General features: G+C 45.5%; 1 gene segment (V, D, J or C); it reads right to left on the bottom strand.

Moving 5' to 3' along the window:
- Positions 1-4,072: 4,072 nt before the first annotated feature.
- Positions 4,073-9,761, bottom strand: LOC101558109 (immunoglobulin lambda variable 3-9-like). The segment is given in 3 exon segments: positions 4,073-4,188; positions 9,198-9,536; positions 9,716-9,761. Coding segments are annotated over 3 exon segments (501 nt in total).
- Between the last annotated feature and the right edge of the window lie 7,452 nt (positions 9,762-17,213).

Genomic DNA, 17,213 nt, shown 5'->3' with positions numbered 1-17,213 from the left:
TTCTACCACCAATGTCCCCAGTTTCCCTTCTGCACGCCTTCTCCCCCTTACCTCCAAAGCTTCTGTATGGCAGACACATTTTCCCTGTTTGTTTGACTGTCTTTCTGTCTCCTGTCTATCTGTCTTTCTCATTTCTTTTTTTTAGGCACTTTGGTTTGCAATACTGTTACTGAAACTGAGAAGTACAAGTTGGCAATGATGCAACTTATGGCAGATATCTCTCTAGACTTAGTTACTAAAATACTAAAATACAAAAACCCAAAACCGAGAGGCCACTAAATGTGGTCACTCGACCTCATACCTCTTCATCCTCAGCAATGGAAAACAAATTATCTAATGCTTCCTTTTCAGCAGGTCTGACTTTAGGGGAGAGACTCTCCAAACAATAATAGTGAGTTTTGTTGAAATATTGAATGCAATCAAAGTGAAAGTAAAGTGAAATTTATTAGTTACACAGGCGGGGGGGCTAAGGGTGGGGGGCTAGGGGCGTGGGGGTTTAGGGGTGTGGGGGTGCGGAGTGGAGCTATACTAGGATTCTTGGTGGTGGAATATGTGCACTGGTGAAGGGATGGGTATTAGAGCATTGTATAACTGAGATTTAAACCTGAAAACTTTGTAACTTTCCACATGGTGACTCAATAAAAAAATTTAAAAAAAAAAGAATAAAACAAGCAAACAAAAAAACACAGGTTTCAGGAAAATGCAAGTGTCTGTAAAAAAAAATAAAAATAAATAAAAGTTTATGATACAAAAAAAATACTGTTACTGAAAAAGTATTCTGCATTTCTCTTTCTTCTCTTTCAGCACTTAGTTTTTGTTCAGAGTCATCATTTCCAACTACCATAGTCAATGTGGTTCCTTCTCTGTCCTAACTTCATTCCCTCTCATTTTGTGACATGCTTTTATTTTATGAGCCATTTCTTCTGGCTCTTGTTACAATATCTTTGGGTATTATTCATACACTGTGTTGTTGTTTTTGACTTTTAATATCTGCAAAAGAGTGCCATCATTGTATGTTTGTCTGTGTCCCTTTGACTCATTAAGTCAGCATGAGTCTGTGGCAAGATGTTCCCAGGAGAGCTGCCCTACAAGCTAAATGTATCTCTTACTGTGTCTGTACAAATATAACTTGTATTAAGATGTTGATGGAGATTTTGGACTGAGGAAAGGACAAAAACATCTTAAGAGGTATTTTGCCTACTGGCAGTCAGAAAGGGCTTTAGAATACCTCTAGTTAATGTTTCCTTTGAACCTGGTTGGCCCTCAGGAAGGGCTTTCTGATGTTGATTTTGCTGGGTATGGCTTTGGCCTGGCAGAGAGTCTCTTGCCCTCAAGCCTGGCTATCTTCACCTCTCCCCTCAGAGGGGGTGAGTTTCAGTTTTCCTCCCCACCCTGAGCAGAGCCCTCGTAGCCAAAGACTTCCGAACCCAGCCACAGCCATACTCTAGGTCCCTCTCCACATGTTTGGACGAGCCTCACACATGAAGGAACCGGTAGAGGAACCCAGGTGTGTTGGATCTAGGGCTGAGATCTCCAAGGCTGCTGGATCTGGACTGGGCATCTTCCGCCCAGATCCCCCATTTTCCAGTAGCTAGGTGGTCACGCCTAGGGACTGCCCAGGCACTGTGTAATCCCCCCAATGGCCAACATCCAGAGACTATAAAACCAAGCTCCTGGAAGCGACATCTTATAGCATAGTTCTCCCTCTGGAAGAACCTGGCAAGCTACCCAGAGTTTCCTGTCTGCGTGGGAGAGCCTCGCAAACTTCCCATGTCATATTCATATGCTGTATTCATACGTTGTATTCATATTTGTAGTCAGTCATAATGATGGGTTTCATTCCCCTGACCCTGAAAGAGCCTCCAATATGGCACCATTGGAAAGGACGTGTGAAGAGAGGCTGCTAAAATCTCAGCCTCTAGGATGAATGGAGATGTTACTGAGACCGATAGAGAAATTTGACAATCAACGGGATGATGATGATGATGATGATGATGATGACTTGAGCCCAGAGAGACAAGTAGGGGTGTAGATACTAGTGGGAGAAAGAGGATCCAAAGAGCGGGGATCCAGAAATGAGAAGCTAGGAAGGAAGGTGCTTGGGGAGAGAGATGAGAATTGGAAATGGGGAGCTCAGAGAGATTGGAACAGACATACGGAGAGAAAGGAATAAACGGCAACTGATCGATCAAACGGTTTGGCCCTTGTTTCCTCTTCAGTCTGCCCCATGTCCTGGACCGCTTGTCTGGGTGAGTGGCCGCGCCCCAAACCTTGGCGCGGCCAATGGAGAGAGCTGATGGGGCTCTCCCTTGGCCACCCACGGAGGTATTTTACAGAAAAGGACACACTCTAAATTGGGTGCAGTGACTCCAGAACAGGAAGTCCTGTGTTCTGTCTGAATCCTCAGTGAAGCATAGGTTGGTGCCTCTCTAGGCTGCTCAGCTTGGAGCTCTCTCAGGAGGAGGGAGTTATTGGCAAGGTTTATCAAGGTAAAGGACTTCAAGCTCTGATGGCTTTTTTCTTTGAGAGTTAATCTGGTTCTTTTGTCTTGTTAAATAATCTGAGGTTTGGGCTGACTTTTGAGCACTAATTATTTAACCCATTCCTTGCCTTGAATTTCCCTCTTCTCTAAAGTATTTTCCCTGCCCCAGGTCCCTGGGTAGGGCTCTTAACTGCATATAGTATAGCACTTAAATAGGAATTGTTAGGACAGGACTGCCCTAACAGGCTGGACAAGCAGATGGACCTAATGGGATTGGAGGGAGAGGCATGTCGAATTATGAATTTATTGGCTAGGGAATGTGTTGGTTCTCGCCCTTTTGCCGTTAACGGCCAACATGGGCCTATATAAGTAACCCCTGCACCCTGGGTCAGGGCCTTGCCTCACACATGGGACATGCGTGTTGCTGTGTGCGTGTGCATGACCCTGGCTAGCCGCTTAATAAACTACCCGCTTGCTGATTGCATTCCTGAATGGTCCTTGTCGGGGGTTGGAGATCCAGAACTGTGCCCTCACAGAATCTGCTGAAAACAACTTGAAATGTTAATATGCCTGAGTTTATCTTTTAGTACACTAGATATGCATTTCCCTCTAGTAATCCTGAAGTCTGTTCCCCTTGAAAACACTCTCTTCCAAGTGAACACCATGACACTTCATCCTACAATCCCAAATTCACCCTTCATGATACTTGTATAAAGCCTGTTCCAGGACTTGGATGAAGTGTCAGGGGACCTCAGATCTCTCTGGGTCAGAGAGAAAATCTGTTTGCTTCTCTGACAACAAACTCTTGGGGCTGCAGGGGAGTATGATTCAGATGGGGCAGGGATTTATGTGTAGGCTCCTTTCTGCCCTTGACAATGTGTGCCTTGGCACTCGGATATTCAATCCATTACAGTGATAGTCTCGTGCTAAACTGGGGCACCTCCAATGGTCAGGGTAGCTAGTTGTAGCCAGAGAAGCAGTCAGGGATCCTGGAGCACTGGTTGTTATCACCAGAGATGACCAACACAGGGACCTGGCCAAACTTTTCTGGTACCAGTGAATACCTTATCTCATCTCCGGGTTGTCTCAAGAGTAGGTGATCTTGACTGTCTGTATAAGGTCTACTGATGTGGAAGATGACTAGGTCAGCTTCAAGGAGGCCACAGCATTTTGAGAGAAAAGAGAGGAGACAGGGTTGAACAGGAAGACTCTGGCCCCAGGAGGTCCCACTATGAGTATGTGTCAGTGTGGAGCTCAGGGTTTGGGGCAGGCCTGTGGTGCTGACCTCTGAAGCAGTACCTGTGCAGACAGCAAGGAGAGGGAGCAGGGGAAGGGGCTGGGGCATGATGGATCCTCTCCTGAGCACTGCTTGAGCCCACTGCAGTGTTGGGACCTACAGCATCTTCTTCTATCCTCTCTGGCCCTGTGGAATAAAGATGGTTTGCTCTCATGCAAATTTACTGTTCCTCGGGGTAGAGAAGAGTCTTAGAGCACACAGGAGGCAGAGCGGGTGGCTTAAGGGAGAACAGATTACCAATCACATTAACTGCATCTTCTGAGCTGCATCTCACTCAGAATATCAAACTTGTCTTAGAGGTTTTTGATCATAATCAGCTTCCAGAGATGTTCCCCCTTCCTGCTGGCCTGTGTCCTGTTCTGGGAGTCCTCAACTCTGCAGTGTACCAGGAATTTGGTGAGGCTGCAGTCTGTGAAATACAGACACAAGAGGTACAGAAAATGGGGCCATGAAACCAGTCATCCTCTTCCTCTGTCACTTGCTTTCTGGCTTCCCGAGACTTTTTGAATCATATCAGAGTTGGCCTGAAATAGGGATGAAGAGGTGAAAGAGCAGTGGTCAAGGCATTCCTGAACATGCCTGGGAGAGAGGAACCAGCGTTTTTGATCAAACAAGAATGAGGTCCTTGTCTTTCACTGGTAAGTCACATATTGTGCCCAGCTTCTATCAGTGTCCCAGGTGAGCCTGACCTTCACAGTGAGACTCTGCAGCCTCAGGAAGTTTGATGGACCAAACCTGGGAGACCTCTTGCCTCCGTGTCTGTCCCTCTGATTCTCCTCTGGGAAACACCAGCTTCTGTCCTCTAAACTCCAGGATGCAGGTCAGCTGCCCACTTCGGAAGAGTTCAGATGGGAATTTCTCACCTCCAGGTACTCCAAATCTCAAGAGGGTTCCCACTAAAGCCCTCACTCTTTCGAGCCCTGTCAGCTATTTCCCCCTGACCTACCCAGCTCTGTTTAGAAAAGTCACATATGGTGTGAAGGGCGAAGGAGACCTGTGTATTTCTGAGAATTGTGTTTTAGGACAAACATGTCAGAGTTTTGTGAGGAGAGTGAAAGGAACCACGTTCTTTCACAGTGTTGAGATTCGTAGAGGACGTGACGACCTAGACGAGTTTAGACTTTCTTTGTATCTGGAAACCAAGACTAAAGCTCCCTTTTTCCCAACAAGGCAGCTGGGACCCAGATGTTTGCCACTGAAGCTCAGTGTGCACTTGGATCATTGTCAGCATCTCTGCTCCTTTGATGAACTCATTCAGACATCTCAGAGTGTGGGGTAGGAGATTTCTTCAGAGTTTAATTGTGTTTTATTATAGCTTGTTTTGTTTTATTTTTGTTTGTTTTGAGGCCAGGGGTGCAATGACTTGAGACCTGAGTCAGGACAGACTGATTCCTGATCTCATTCTGAGCACAAATATGGCTGGGTGGCTACAGGGCCAAGGCACCTGGCGCTGGAGGGATGGAGCCGGTTCCCTGGGTTTCTCGGTGTTTCCTCCTCCCTGACACATGCACCTAGTGGCATGGACTGCTCAGAGTGTGTTCTCAGAGGAGCAGCGGTGTGGATGCCCTAGAATCTGACATAGTTGACAATCCCGGGTACGCGCTATACAGTTGTTACTGAATGCGCCACTGTACCATCTGGACCAGATGACCCCTGAGGAAGAATAAGCCGTGGGGCTAAGAGCCCCTTAGGCACCCTGTCCTTATGTTGGGTCGGACTGTCACCTGACTGGTGACATAGGACTGGTGACATAGACTGGCATAGGACTGACACCCCTAGAGTCAGATATTGATGATGATCTCTCGGTGACTAGTAATCATAAGGGAATATGTCACCATATGAGACATTGACCAAGACAAATAAACCTAAGTATTTTCTGAACTATTTTGTTCACTACATAGATTGATAGTCTTTAGTCTTAGAGAATTTCAAGCTTTCTCACCTCGTGTATCTGCTATATTGATATGTAACATATGCAAACCTTGATTCCTTTCTCTTCCATTCCCACTCACTGCATTACCATGTACCACACACATTATTTTCCTTATAAAAGCATTGTTGTATCTGAATAAAGTCTCTGATTGACGATCAGTCATTGGTTCATGCTGTTATTTCCAGATAACAATTCAAGTCTGATTTCATGAGCCATCAGCTTGGAACAGGAACAGGAATGTGGCATTTATCTTCATGCCCTGGTTCAGTCAGGCTGTGGATACTGCAAGGTTCTGCTGAAGCTGAAATTGTATCAGTGTTCACTTGCGGACCCATGTTCTTGCTGACTGCAAAGCTATCTTTGGGGTCATAAGGAATCTTCTCTTGCACTGGCTTATCCCCCAAGGCCTTCTGAGTACACCTGGTTCTAGGTGCTCCAAATCCTGCTCTTATACACAGAGGTTTATAATGTTGCAGACACGTAGAAAACAATAGAGGGAATTTCCCCCACAAACCACAGGCCTGGTGTATGGAGGACAGGGAAGTATCCAGAGGATGTCTGGGCAGAAACAGATGGTTCTGGCCTTTTCTGGTTCTCAGTCAACTGTAGTTAGTCTGGATCTTCTGCTTTTCACTTATGTCATGCTCCTCCCCTTTTCCCTCGACTCCCCTTCTCTTTCCTTCCCCTTTTTCCCTCCCTCTCATCCATATTTCCTGACCTCCTCTTCCCCACTCTCCCCATTACTCTCCACCTCTCCCAGTCTAACCTCTACTCCACCCTGCCCTTCCCTTCTCTATCCTGTACTCAAGAGACTAACAAAAATCACAGATAATTCCATTTCTTCCTCAACTTTTAACATGTGTCATCTTAGACAAGAAAACTCTTGGTAAAGAAGTAACTGATTTAACTAGTCATTCTTGTCTGTCTTCTTGGTACATATCCCAGGAACCAAGAAAGCAGATGACAAATGGTTGGATGACTTGAAATGAAGTTATCTTGCAGTAGGTTTGTAGGGATGGTTTCTGGGGCCCACCTTTATGAAAAAAATCTGGATGAAGTGAGCGGAATAGAAACATTAAGGGCTCATCCTCATCGATCCATTGGGCCTTTCCAATCCTTTGCTCAGATTGTTCTTTTGAAATATTCCACATAGGACAATAGAGCAAGCCTTCAAACTGTTGTAGGGGGGAAGAAAAGGGGACCCTGGTAGTGTATGTTGGGGAAACGTGTATGAAATCTAAGCTAGCCCCAAAGCAATGTAGACCTTTACCACAAAGGTTCCATCTCAGAACCTAGAAAAACCATTAGAATGCAGAATTCCCAACATCTGAAAATAGTGCAAAGGATCCCAGAGAAGTGAAATAGCTGGACACCAGAGGAGGGGCTCAATCTCTGGTACAAAACTCAGGAGAAGAATCACTAACACTGTCACTGTCATCCCATTGCTCATTGATTTGCTCGAGCAGGCACCAGTAACGTCTGCATTGTGAGATTTGTTACTGTTTTTTTTTTTTTGCTTTTTGGGTCACACCCAGCAATGCTCAGGGGTTACTCCTGGTTCTGCACTCAGGAATTACTCCTGGCAGTGCTCAGGGGACCATATGGGATGCCGGGGATTGAACCCGGGTCGGCCGCGTGCAAGGCAAACGCCCTACCCGCTGTGCTATCGCTCCGGCCCCAAGATTTGTTACTGTTTTTGACATATCGAATACACCACAAGTAGCTTGCCAGGCTCTGCCATGCAGATGAGATACTCTCGGTAGCTTGCCGGGCTCTCCGAGAGCGACAGAATCAAATCTGGGTTGGCAGCGTGCAAGGCGAATGCCCGACTCATGGTGGGAAAAAAAGGGAGATTATCAAAAGAATATAAAACTATCAAAAGAAGACCATACCTCCCAGCTCTCCCCCTTTGCAACCACACTAGGAACAGAATGGTAGGGGTTGGGGGCTGCTGCAGTTGAGAAAACTCCATAAACAAACTTAGCAGAGGGACACACACACATCTGCTGCTCTCATCTCCCTTCTTGAAAAGAAGTGGACTTTCATACGACCCATATATTTGTGCTTGGGATGTGTACTGATGCTCACCAATCTGGAGAAGCCCGTGGCCACTCAAGAGCATGAATTATTATCCTCCTCTCCTTCCCTCCCTTTTTTAACCCAATAAACTTGTGTGCACACTATTCGTAGCCTAAAATTCTCTCCTGTGGTGCTGGGTATCAGAACCTGAATTAGCTGGATGCAAGTCAAGAACCTTAACCCCTTTTTTACCTCTCTGGTCCCTAAAACTATTTTTACCTTTTATTCATATTTTTTGCACAGATGTATGGCAGAAAAATTAATGAAGTCAAAGAATGAGAGAACTTCAGTATAAAAATGTATATGGTAGGGGCTGGAAAGAGTAGTGGGTAGCATGCTTGCCTTGCATATGGCCAACCTAGGTTTAATTCCTGTCATCCCATAAGTTCCCTTGAGCATTACCAGGAGTAATTCCTGAGCACTGAACCAGGAGTAGGCCCTGAATATTGCTGTGTGTTGTCCTCAAAACAAAAAATAAAGAAAAATGTATGAGAAAATCAAATGCAGTAAATTGGTCTGATATGGGAAAAGATTTTTCCCCTTCTGTCCTTCAATAGAAGAGTGAAAAAAAGCAGGGTAGGGGTGGTAAATGATGAAGAAGAATCAGTCAAGAGTGGGTTCAAGTCATGGTGACATTTGTTTCCAGTCAATATATTTAAGAGAGTGACACGGAAGTTTTACAAACTCTGATAAAAATTTCAGCAATATACAAAAATCCAGGTGTCATACATCTCAGTTTGAATAAGTGAGCAGGTGATGGTATCCAGTGCTTCTCCTTCCAAGGAGCCCTCCTCTAACTCTGAAAGACCTGCAGTCTCATCAAGGGATAGAAGTAAAGGGATAACAAAGGCCAGCATGAGTCAGGGCCACTCAGAGACTGTCCTGCTGGTGTCTGGATTTCCCTCACAGCCCTGGGATGAGGAAGTGAAGATACTACATTGGAAGGGGCTGCAGCTGCCCCACACACAGCTGGAGGGACTTGGGACCAGCAGGTGTTGACAGAAGTTGAAGAACTCAAAACACCGAATTGAAGAACTCAGGGCATCAAGTGTTTAAAAAGGTTTATTTTTTTTTCTTTTTAGCTTTGGGCCCCACTTGACTATGCTCAGGACTTACTCCTATTCTACACTCAGGGATCCCTCATGGTGAGGCCCAGGGGACCATATGGGAAACTGGGGATCAAACTAGGTCGGCTGCATGCAAGGCAAGGGCCTTACCCACTGAATTATTGCTCTAGTCCTTGAGGGTTTTGTGTCTTTGATGGATAAATGAAGAATCAGGAATATAGAGAACCAGCTCTTGTTTGAGATCACAATCAGAGCAGGGCAGGGGGGTTGCCTGAGAATTAGGCCTCAGCTACTGAGCACAGTGAGGGTGAGCACCAGGTCAGAGCAGGAGGTTCTTACCCCACTTCCCTAGTATCTTTGCCACTGTGCTCAATGCCAGCTGCCCCCAATTGCTATTATCTACTGCACAGTAATAGTCGGCCTCATCCTCAGCCTGGACTCCCGTGATGGTCAGGGTGGCCAGGTTGCCAGAGTTGGAGCCAGAGAAGCGGTCAGGGATCCCCGAGGGCCGCTTGTTACTATCATAGATGACAAGCATTGGGGCCTGGCCTGGCTTCTGCTGGTACCAGGAAACATATTTGCTTCTAATATTGTTTCCCGCACAGGTCATCTTGGCCTCCCCTCCCAGTCTCACAGATAATGAGGACGGCTGATTCACCTCATAGGAAGATACAGAACCTGCAAGAGAGAAGGAGACGTCAGGTCAAAAAGGAAGTCAGTTCTGCTGAGAACCCCATCTTCATGACCATTCATCAGGGTCACTGGCATTCTACAGGAGTTCCCTGCTGTGCTCAGACTTAGGGCCAGGATGGCCTCATAGCACTGAGTCTGTGACTGTGTGAGCCTGGTCACATTACCTGTGCAGTGAGCCAGGAGGCCCAGGAGGAGCGGGGTCCAGGCCATGGTCAGGGGCTGGGATCCTGGCACCTGAGGCTGAACTCCTCCTGGTCCCCTCTTATCCCCTCAGGGAGAGAGCTGCTGGCTATGCAAATCAGCCAGGCTCAGGGCTGCTGTCTGGGGTCTGTGGCTGCAGAAAAGGGCCCAGACCCAAGGGACACAGGGAGGGTGGACTGGCCCTGCAGTCCCTACCAGCTGCTTAGTGGCATCTCCCTGACAGTTTTTGTTTCTCTATTGGTTATGGGAATTTTGCATACTTAGGTGGTGGTATACAGAATTAACACAGTAGATTTTCAGAATAAATAATTTATATATGCTCTGAAATGGGCTGGAGCAATAGCACAGCAGTAGTGTGTTCCTCTTTCACGCAACCGACCTGTGTTCGATTCCTCCACCCCTCTTGGTGAGCCTGGCAAGCTACCGAGAGTATCGTGCCCACACAGCAGAGCCTGGCAAGCTACCTGTGGTGTATTGGATATTCCAAAACCAGTAACAACAAGTCTCACAGTAGTAGAAGTTATAGTTGCCCGCTTGAACAAATCGATGAGCAAAGGATAACAGTGACAGTGACGCTCTGAAATATTGGCTTAAATTACAAGAATTTCATTAAAATATTTTGTATAGTTGGTTTCCTTCTGTTTGGGAGACATTCATAAAGTTTAAAGAATCACCCTTATTACTTGATTTTAGTAAATGTTAAAGATCCTTCATGTTACCAGATACCAAAAAAGATGAAAATGTTAAGCAGACTACATAGTAAATATTTTAGGGACCAAAAATATTTCAGATTGTGTGGCTGGAAAGATAAAGAGTGGGAGGGAGCGTCCCTGTGCACGGCCTGCCCAGGTTTAATTTCTGTCACCACATTAGAAACAATCCAAGAGTGCACTCAGAAGTCCTGAGTATAGGTACATGTGGCATGCACACACACGCGCACACACACACACACACACTCACACACTAACTCAAACACACACACACACACTCACACACTAACTCAAACACATACACACACACACACACACAGATTTCATACCCTAGGTGCCTTGCTTGAAAACAATTCCACTTAGATTCCCAGCAATATGTGTTCCTGTAAGGAGCATCACTGAGGACAGCTCTGGATTCCCCACAGCACCTCCTAGTGGCTGAGTAATGTCTGACACCACATGGTTTCATCAGCATCACAGTCCCCCCAGGGCCTCCTTAGAATGCATCACAGTTTCTCCAGCCCCCCAGATCCCCACTCCACCCTTACCCTGCAGACCACTTGCCTCACAACGAAGTTCAGATTCTACAGGAGTTAGTCAAAACTTTGTGGACTGTGACCCAATGGTCAGAATTGAGTTGCATTGGGGGAGCTAAAGAGTCTGTATCTTTTTCAAAGAAATTGGCAATTTCTGTAAGAGATAGAAAGAAATAAAGAAAGAAAAAAAGAAAGACAGAGAGAAAGAAAGAGAGAAAGAGAAAGAAAGAAAGAAAGAAAGAAAGAAAGAAAGAAAGAAAGAAAGAAAGAAAGAAAGAAAGAAAGAAAGAAAGAAAGAAAATGAAGGAAGGAAGGAAGGAAGGAAGAAGAAAGAAAGAAAGAAAGAAAGAAAGAAAGAAAGAAAGAAAGAAAGAAAGAAAGAAAGAAAGAAAGAGAGAAAGAGAGAAAGAAAGAAAGAAAGAGAGAGAGATGAAGGAAGGAAGGAAGGAAGGAAGGAAGGAAGGAAGGAAGGAAGGAAGGAAGGAAGGAAGGAAGTGAGGGAGGGAGGAAGGAAGTGAGGGAGGGAGGGAGGGAGGGAGGGAGGAGGAAGAATAAGAAAGAAGAAAAAAGGAAGAAACAAAGAAGAAAAAAAGCAGAGAAAGTGAAAGAATATGCTCATAAGTGTCAGGAGATATGAAAATAAATACCTTTTCCTTAGGCCTGAGGTTGGTTACTAAACATCAGCACCCTGGATATTCCGAATCTACTGGAGTTAGACCCCCTTGTCGCCCTGACCCTTCCCAGATCCATTGGACCCCATGATTCTCTGCTGCCCCCTGGTGGTCATTAGTGCAGTGGACGGGGCTTGGAAATCCTAGCAGGAAGTCAGGGCAGAATGAGATCACAGGGCTCAAGGGCTGAGTCACTATCTACTGGGGTTATGCAGGGAGGAGGAGGTGTGAGCATTTTCTCTGTGTATCGTGGGCTTCACAGGCTCAGTTCGCAGGGAAGCTGAAAATATGAATAAGTGCACTTGAATTGAATTGGCAGATTGATGAGAGGACCACTGCTCAGCCCCTGGAATTTGGATTATTTCAATCATTGTCAGGTCATTGAATTTGGGCAATTATCACATTTGCAACTGGAACTCATTTTCATAAACATGATAGGCATGAAGGTATTCTCACATAACAGATGAACAATAGTGCAAATGCAACTGTAGCACTGCTGAGGATGAAACAAATTCCTTTATAAAATGCAGTGAGATATATAGTTACAAAGCCATTCCTGCTTGAGTTTCAGTCGTATAATGTTCCAACACCCATGTTTTCCCCAGAGCACATTTCCCACCACCAATGTCCCCAGTTTCCTCCTGCATGCCTCCTCCACTTTAAGTCCTAATCCTGCTCTATGGTAGACACATTTCCTCTCTGTCTCTGTTCTCTTTATCTGTCTGTCTGTCTGTTGGTCAGTCTGTTGTCTGTCTGTCTGTCATCTCTCTCTCTCTCTCATTTTTCTTTTAGGCACTGTGGTTTGCAATACTGTTGTTAGGGTCTGCATTCGAAGTCAAGGCACCTGTGAAGAGTTCAAAGATTTTATTAAATAGGTGTGTATGTGTGTATGTATGCGTGTATGTGTGTGTGAGAGAGAGATTGCAAGAGAGAGAGAGAGACAGAGATACAGAGAGACAGAGAGAGAATTGTCACAGACTGGCCAGAAAAATGGTGGGGTACGACCCCCAACAACTGTGGGGCAGGGTTTTAGGACCCTAAAACCACATTGTTATTTCTCCCTAACCAACCTGTAAGCTGATTGCTTAGCGCCTCCTGTGGGTGCTTCTTTATTCTCTTCTTTCCATGGCTGGCTGACCACTGGATTCCTTCTTTTTACTGAGTGGCTGACATTATCTGCAAGCATTGTAAATTTTGTTCGTTCTGTTCCTTTTCCCATGATGTGGTCTAAAGTTCATGCTCAGTTCAGCTGTCAGTTAAATAATCATACAGAAATGCAAAATAGCTACTAATAACAAAATGGCTGCACTTTGGTTCTCACACAGTTACTGAAAGGATCACACCACTGTATCTCCATTCAATGCTCAGGTTTTGATCAGAGTGATCATTTCCAGCTATCGTTGTCAAAGTGGTCCTTGTCTGTCTTAACTTCACTCTTCCCCCTTCTTGTGGCCTGCTCCCTCCCCTGGGTCATTCCTCCTGGACATTGTTTCTATGTCTTTGGGTATTATACACACACACACACATTGTTGGATTTTTTGTTTGTTTTTATATCCCTGAATCATATATGGTTTCTCAGGCCCTGTTAGGAGTGAGCCCTGTGAGCTGAACCAGGAGCAAGTCCTGAGTTCCGCTGGGTGTGACTCCCAAACAACACACACACCCACACGCACAGACACACACACAAATAGGAGAAAAAAAGAGATGAAAAGTAGAAAGAATATGGGCTTCTCCAGAAAAAGGCAAATGCCTAAGGAAACGGAGACATTCTATGTCAGATTCAGTGACTCCGGAATGGCGTGTCCTGAATCCTCCAGGAAGCAGGGTTTATGACTCCCCAAGGTGCTCTGCTTGTGGCTCTCTCTGCAGAAAGGAGTTCTTGGCAAGGTTGGTCAAGGTAAAGATTTTGAGCACTGGTGACGTTTTTCATTGAGAGTCTCTCAGGTCCTTTGCTCCTGTTAAATTATCTTCTGAGATTGTTCCATCCTGAGGTTTGGGCTGAGCTCTTGTCACTTAATCTTTTCCTTGTCTTGCATTTTCCTCTTCTCTGTAGTTATTTCCCTGCCCAGAATGCGGGGAGGCTCCTAACTGCTTCTAGTATAGCACTCAAATAAGTATATGCTGAAAACAACCTTGAAATTCTAATATGTCTCAGTTAATTGTTTAAGGCACTGGATACACATTTCCCTGTAATAATCATGAAGTCTGGTCATGTTTGCCTGACACCCCCTTCCAAGTGGCACCGTGAGCGCTTCAGCCTACAATCCCAAGTTCACCCTTCATGATGGTGAGCCTGTTCCATGATTTGGGATGGGGAGTCAGGTGTCCTCAGATCTCTCTGGGTCAGATCTGTTTGCTGCTCTGACTACAAACTCGTGCGGCTGGAGGGGAGTAGGATTCAGATGGAACAGAGATTTGTGTGTCACTTCTCCACTGCTCTTGTCTTTGTGTGCTTTGCTACTAGAGTATTCCACTGAATACAGTGGGAGTTAGGCTTGTGCTCAGCCGGGGTGCCTCTGATGGTCAGGGTGGTCAGTTGGGGTCAGAGAAGCAGTCAGGGATCCTGGAGGTCTGGTTGTTATTACCAGAGACGACCAGCACAGGGAACTGGCCAAGCTTCTGCTCGTACCAGTGAATAGTGTATCTCATCTCTGGGTTGACTCCAGAGCAGGTGCTCTTGACTGTCTGTATAAGATCCACTGATGTGGAAGACGACTGGGTCAGCTTCAAGGAGGCCACATTCCTGAGAGAAAGGAGAGCAGACAATGTTGAACATAAGACCCTGAGTCCAGGAGGTCCCACTATTAGTCTATGTCAATGTGGATCTCAGGGTTTGGGGCAGGCCAGTGGGACTGAACCTCTGAGGCAGCATCTGTGCAGACTGCAAAGAGAAGGACCAGGGGAAGAACTGGGGCCATGATAGATCCCTTTAGAGAGCTGCTTGAGCCCACTGCAATGTTGGGATCTACAGCATCTTCTTATACCCTCTCTGGCCCTGTGGGAAAAAGATGGTTTGCTCTCATGCAAATTTACTGCTCCTCTGTGTAGGGAAGAGTCTTAGAGCACACAGGAGGCAGAGCAGGTGGCTTGAGGAGAACGAATTGACAATCACATTAACTGCTTCTTCTGAGCTACTTTTCACTTAGAATATCAGCAGTGTCATGGAGGTCTGTGATCATAATCAGCTTCCAGTGACTTTCCCTCTTCATGTTGGCTGTGTTCTGTTCAGGGAGTCCCCACCTGTGCTGTGTACTAAATATTGCTGAGGAAGCTGCCTGGAGTCTATGAAATACAGACACATATGGTTCAAGAAAGGCTGTCATGAAACCAGTTTACCCTCCTCTTCTATCAGTGTCCCAGGCAAGCCTGATCTTCAGAGTGAGGCCTCTACAGCCACAGGAAGTGCAACTGACCAATCCTTGGATACCTGTTGCCCCCAGATCTGTCCCTCTAGAGTTCCCGTCTAGGAAACACCAGCTTCTGTCCTCTAAACTCCAGGATGCAAGTAAGCTGTCTCATCTGGAAGAGTTCAGATGAATTTGAGGAATTTCCTCATGTGTAGGAAATTCCATACCTCAGGAGATTTCACACTAAGTATGGGCCTCACTCTTTCAGCTATTTCCCCCTGACCCACCCAGATCTGTTTAGGAAAGTCACATATGACATGAAGGGAGGAGGGACAGGTGTATTTCTGAGAATTGTGTTCCAGTATGAACATGCAATTTTGTTAGTGAGCTTTTTGAGGAGATTGAAAACAGCCGAGTTCTTTTAAGGGATGAGATTCATAGAATTCGTGATGTCTTAGAAGATTTTAGACTTTCTCTAAACTTACTGGAAACCAGGATAAAGCTCCCTGTACCCCAATAAGGGCAGCGGAGACACATGATATCTCCTACCAAAGCTCAGTATGAACTGGATCATTGTCAGTATCTCTGCTCCTTTGATGAAATCATTCCAGACATCTCAGAGTGTGGAGTAGGAGAATTATTCACAGTATCATAGTCTTTGGTTATAGTTTGTTTTGTTTTACTTCTGTTTCTCTTGGAGCCACACATTATAATTCCTGGCTCTGTACTCAGGAATTCCTCCTGGTGGTTTTGGGGGACTATCTAGGATTCCAGGGATTATAATGGGGTTGTCTGCAGGAATGCAAGCACCCTAAAAACAGTAGCATCTCGGGGCTGGAGTGATAGCACAGCGGGTAGGGCGTTTGCCTTGCACGCGGCCGACCCGGGTTCGAATCCCAGCATCCCATATGGTCCCCCGAGCACCGCCAGGAGTAATTCCTGAGTGCATGAGCCAGGAGTGACCCCTGTGCATCGCCGGGTGTGACCCAAAAAGAAAAAAAAAAAAAAAAAAAAAAACAGTAGCATCTCTCAAACCCCTAACTCAATAATCCTATATTGCTTTTCTCTTTCCTTTACATCTTTTGCATGTTTTATTTAGCAAAGTCCATTTTAGATAAAGAAAGATAATTGATGCTATGCTTTGTAACATGGGGGTTAATTGACTCCAAAATAATATTTATTCCTAGGCATCCAATTTTACTTGACTCAAGCCTCAGTTGCCCATCTTTCCTAGCATTCCAAGAACAGGGACCTGAGGAAGGAGCTGGATGGACCCAGGGCAAGTTGTGAGCTACCTTGGCATCGAAATGGGCCAGGCCCAGGACCATACTACATAATTATAAGTTAAGAGCATGGTCATGGACAAACTCTGTCACGAGCCAAAAAGAAGTAATAAGGACCCTTCTGGAGTTAGGAAAGACTAACGTGGCCTTAGGACTGTGGTCTGGAATATATGGGGAGATATCTCCAAGAAGATCAAATCTTTAAGCATAATATATTTCTTACTATGTTCATACAAAATGACATTTAGTAGAAATATAAGAAGTAAATTTGCTATAATTGTTTAAATGCATTATTAGCTAAGGAAAATTGCAAACAATACACCCTGGATTGAATCTTGCCCTTGAGTGGATCTCCTAGTAATCTGGCATGCTGAATCCACCCTCTGATGAGATTTTTTTTTTTCTGATGAGATTTTTGTGCTTGAGTTAATCTCTTAAAGGAGTGGATTTTCCTTTATTTCTTTTGATGATAATGTTCAACACCACTTTTGTGTACCCCACCCTTCATGATTTCTATATAACTATGTTGAAAGGGAGTAGAAAGTCGGGACTAGATGCTGGGAGCTAGAAAGTCGAGGACTAGACGTTGGAGACTTGATGATGAAGACTAGAAAGTTGACGATGAGATGTTGAAGACAAAGAGGAGAACTGGGTCTTTGGGACTTTGGGACTTAGGGACTACGAGGAGACTAGGATGATGGAACTGTGATGACTGGGTCATGACCAAAACTACGATTATGACTGTGCCGTGAGGGGAGAGATTGGACTATGCGGGAGAAGAGAAGAAATAAACTGTCTACAGACCAGCCTGGGGCCTGGTTCCTGTTCCTCCCTTGCCCTGGTCCTTCACTCACTGTCGCCCGATGACTGGCCTGGGAAATGGTTCTCAGCCACCAAGTGCTTCCATCACTATT

Source organism: Sorex araneus, chromosome 9 (genome assembly GCF_027595985.1).
Source record: "Sorex araneus isolate mSorAra2 chromosome 9, mSorAra2.pri, whole genome shotgun sequence".
Taxonomy (NCBI): Eukaryota; Metazoa; Chordata; class Mammalia; order Eulipotyphla; family Soricidae; genus Sorex; species Sorex araneus.
Note: the sequence above shows the minus strand (reverse complement) of the source record. Positions and strands in the feature narration are given on the sequence as shown.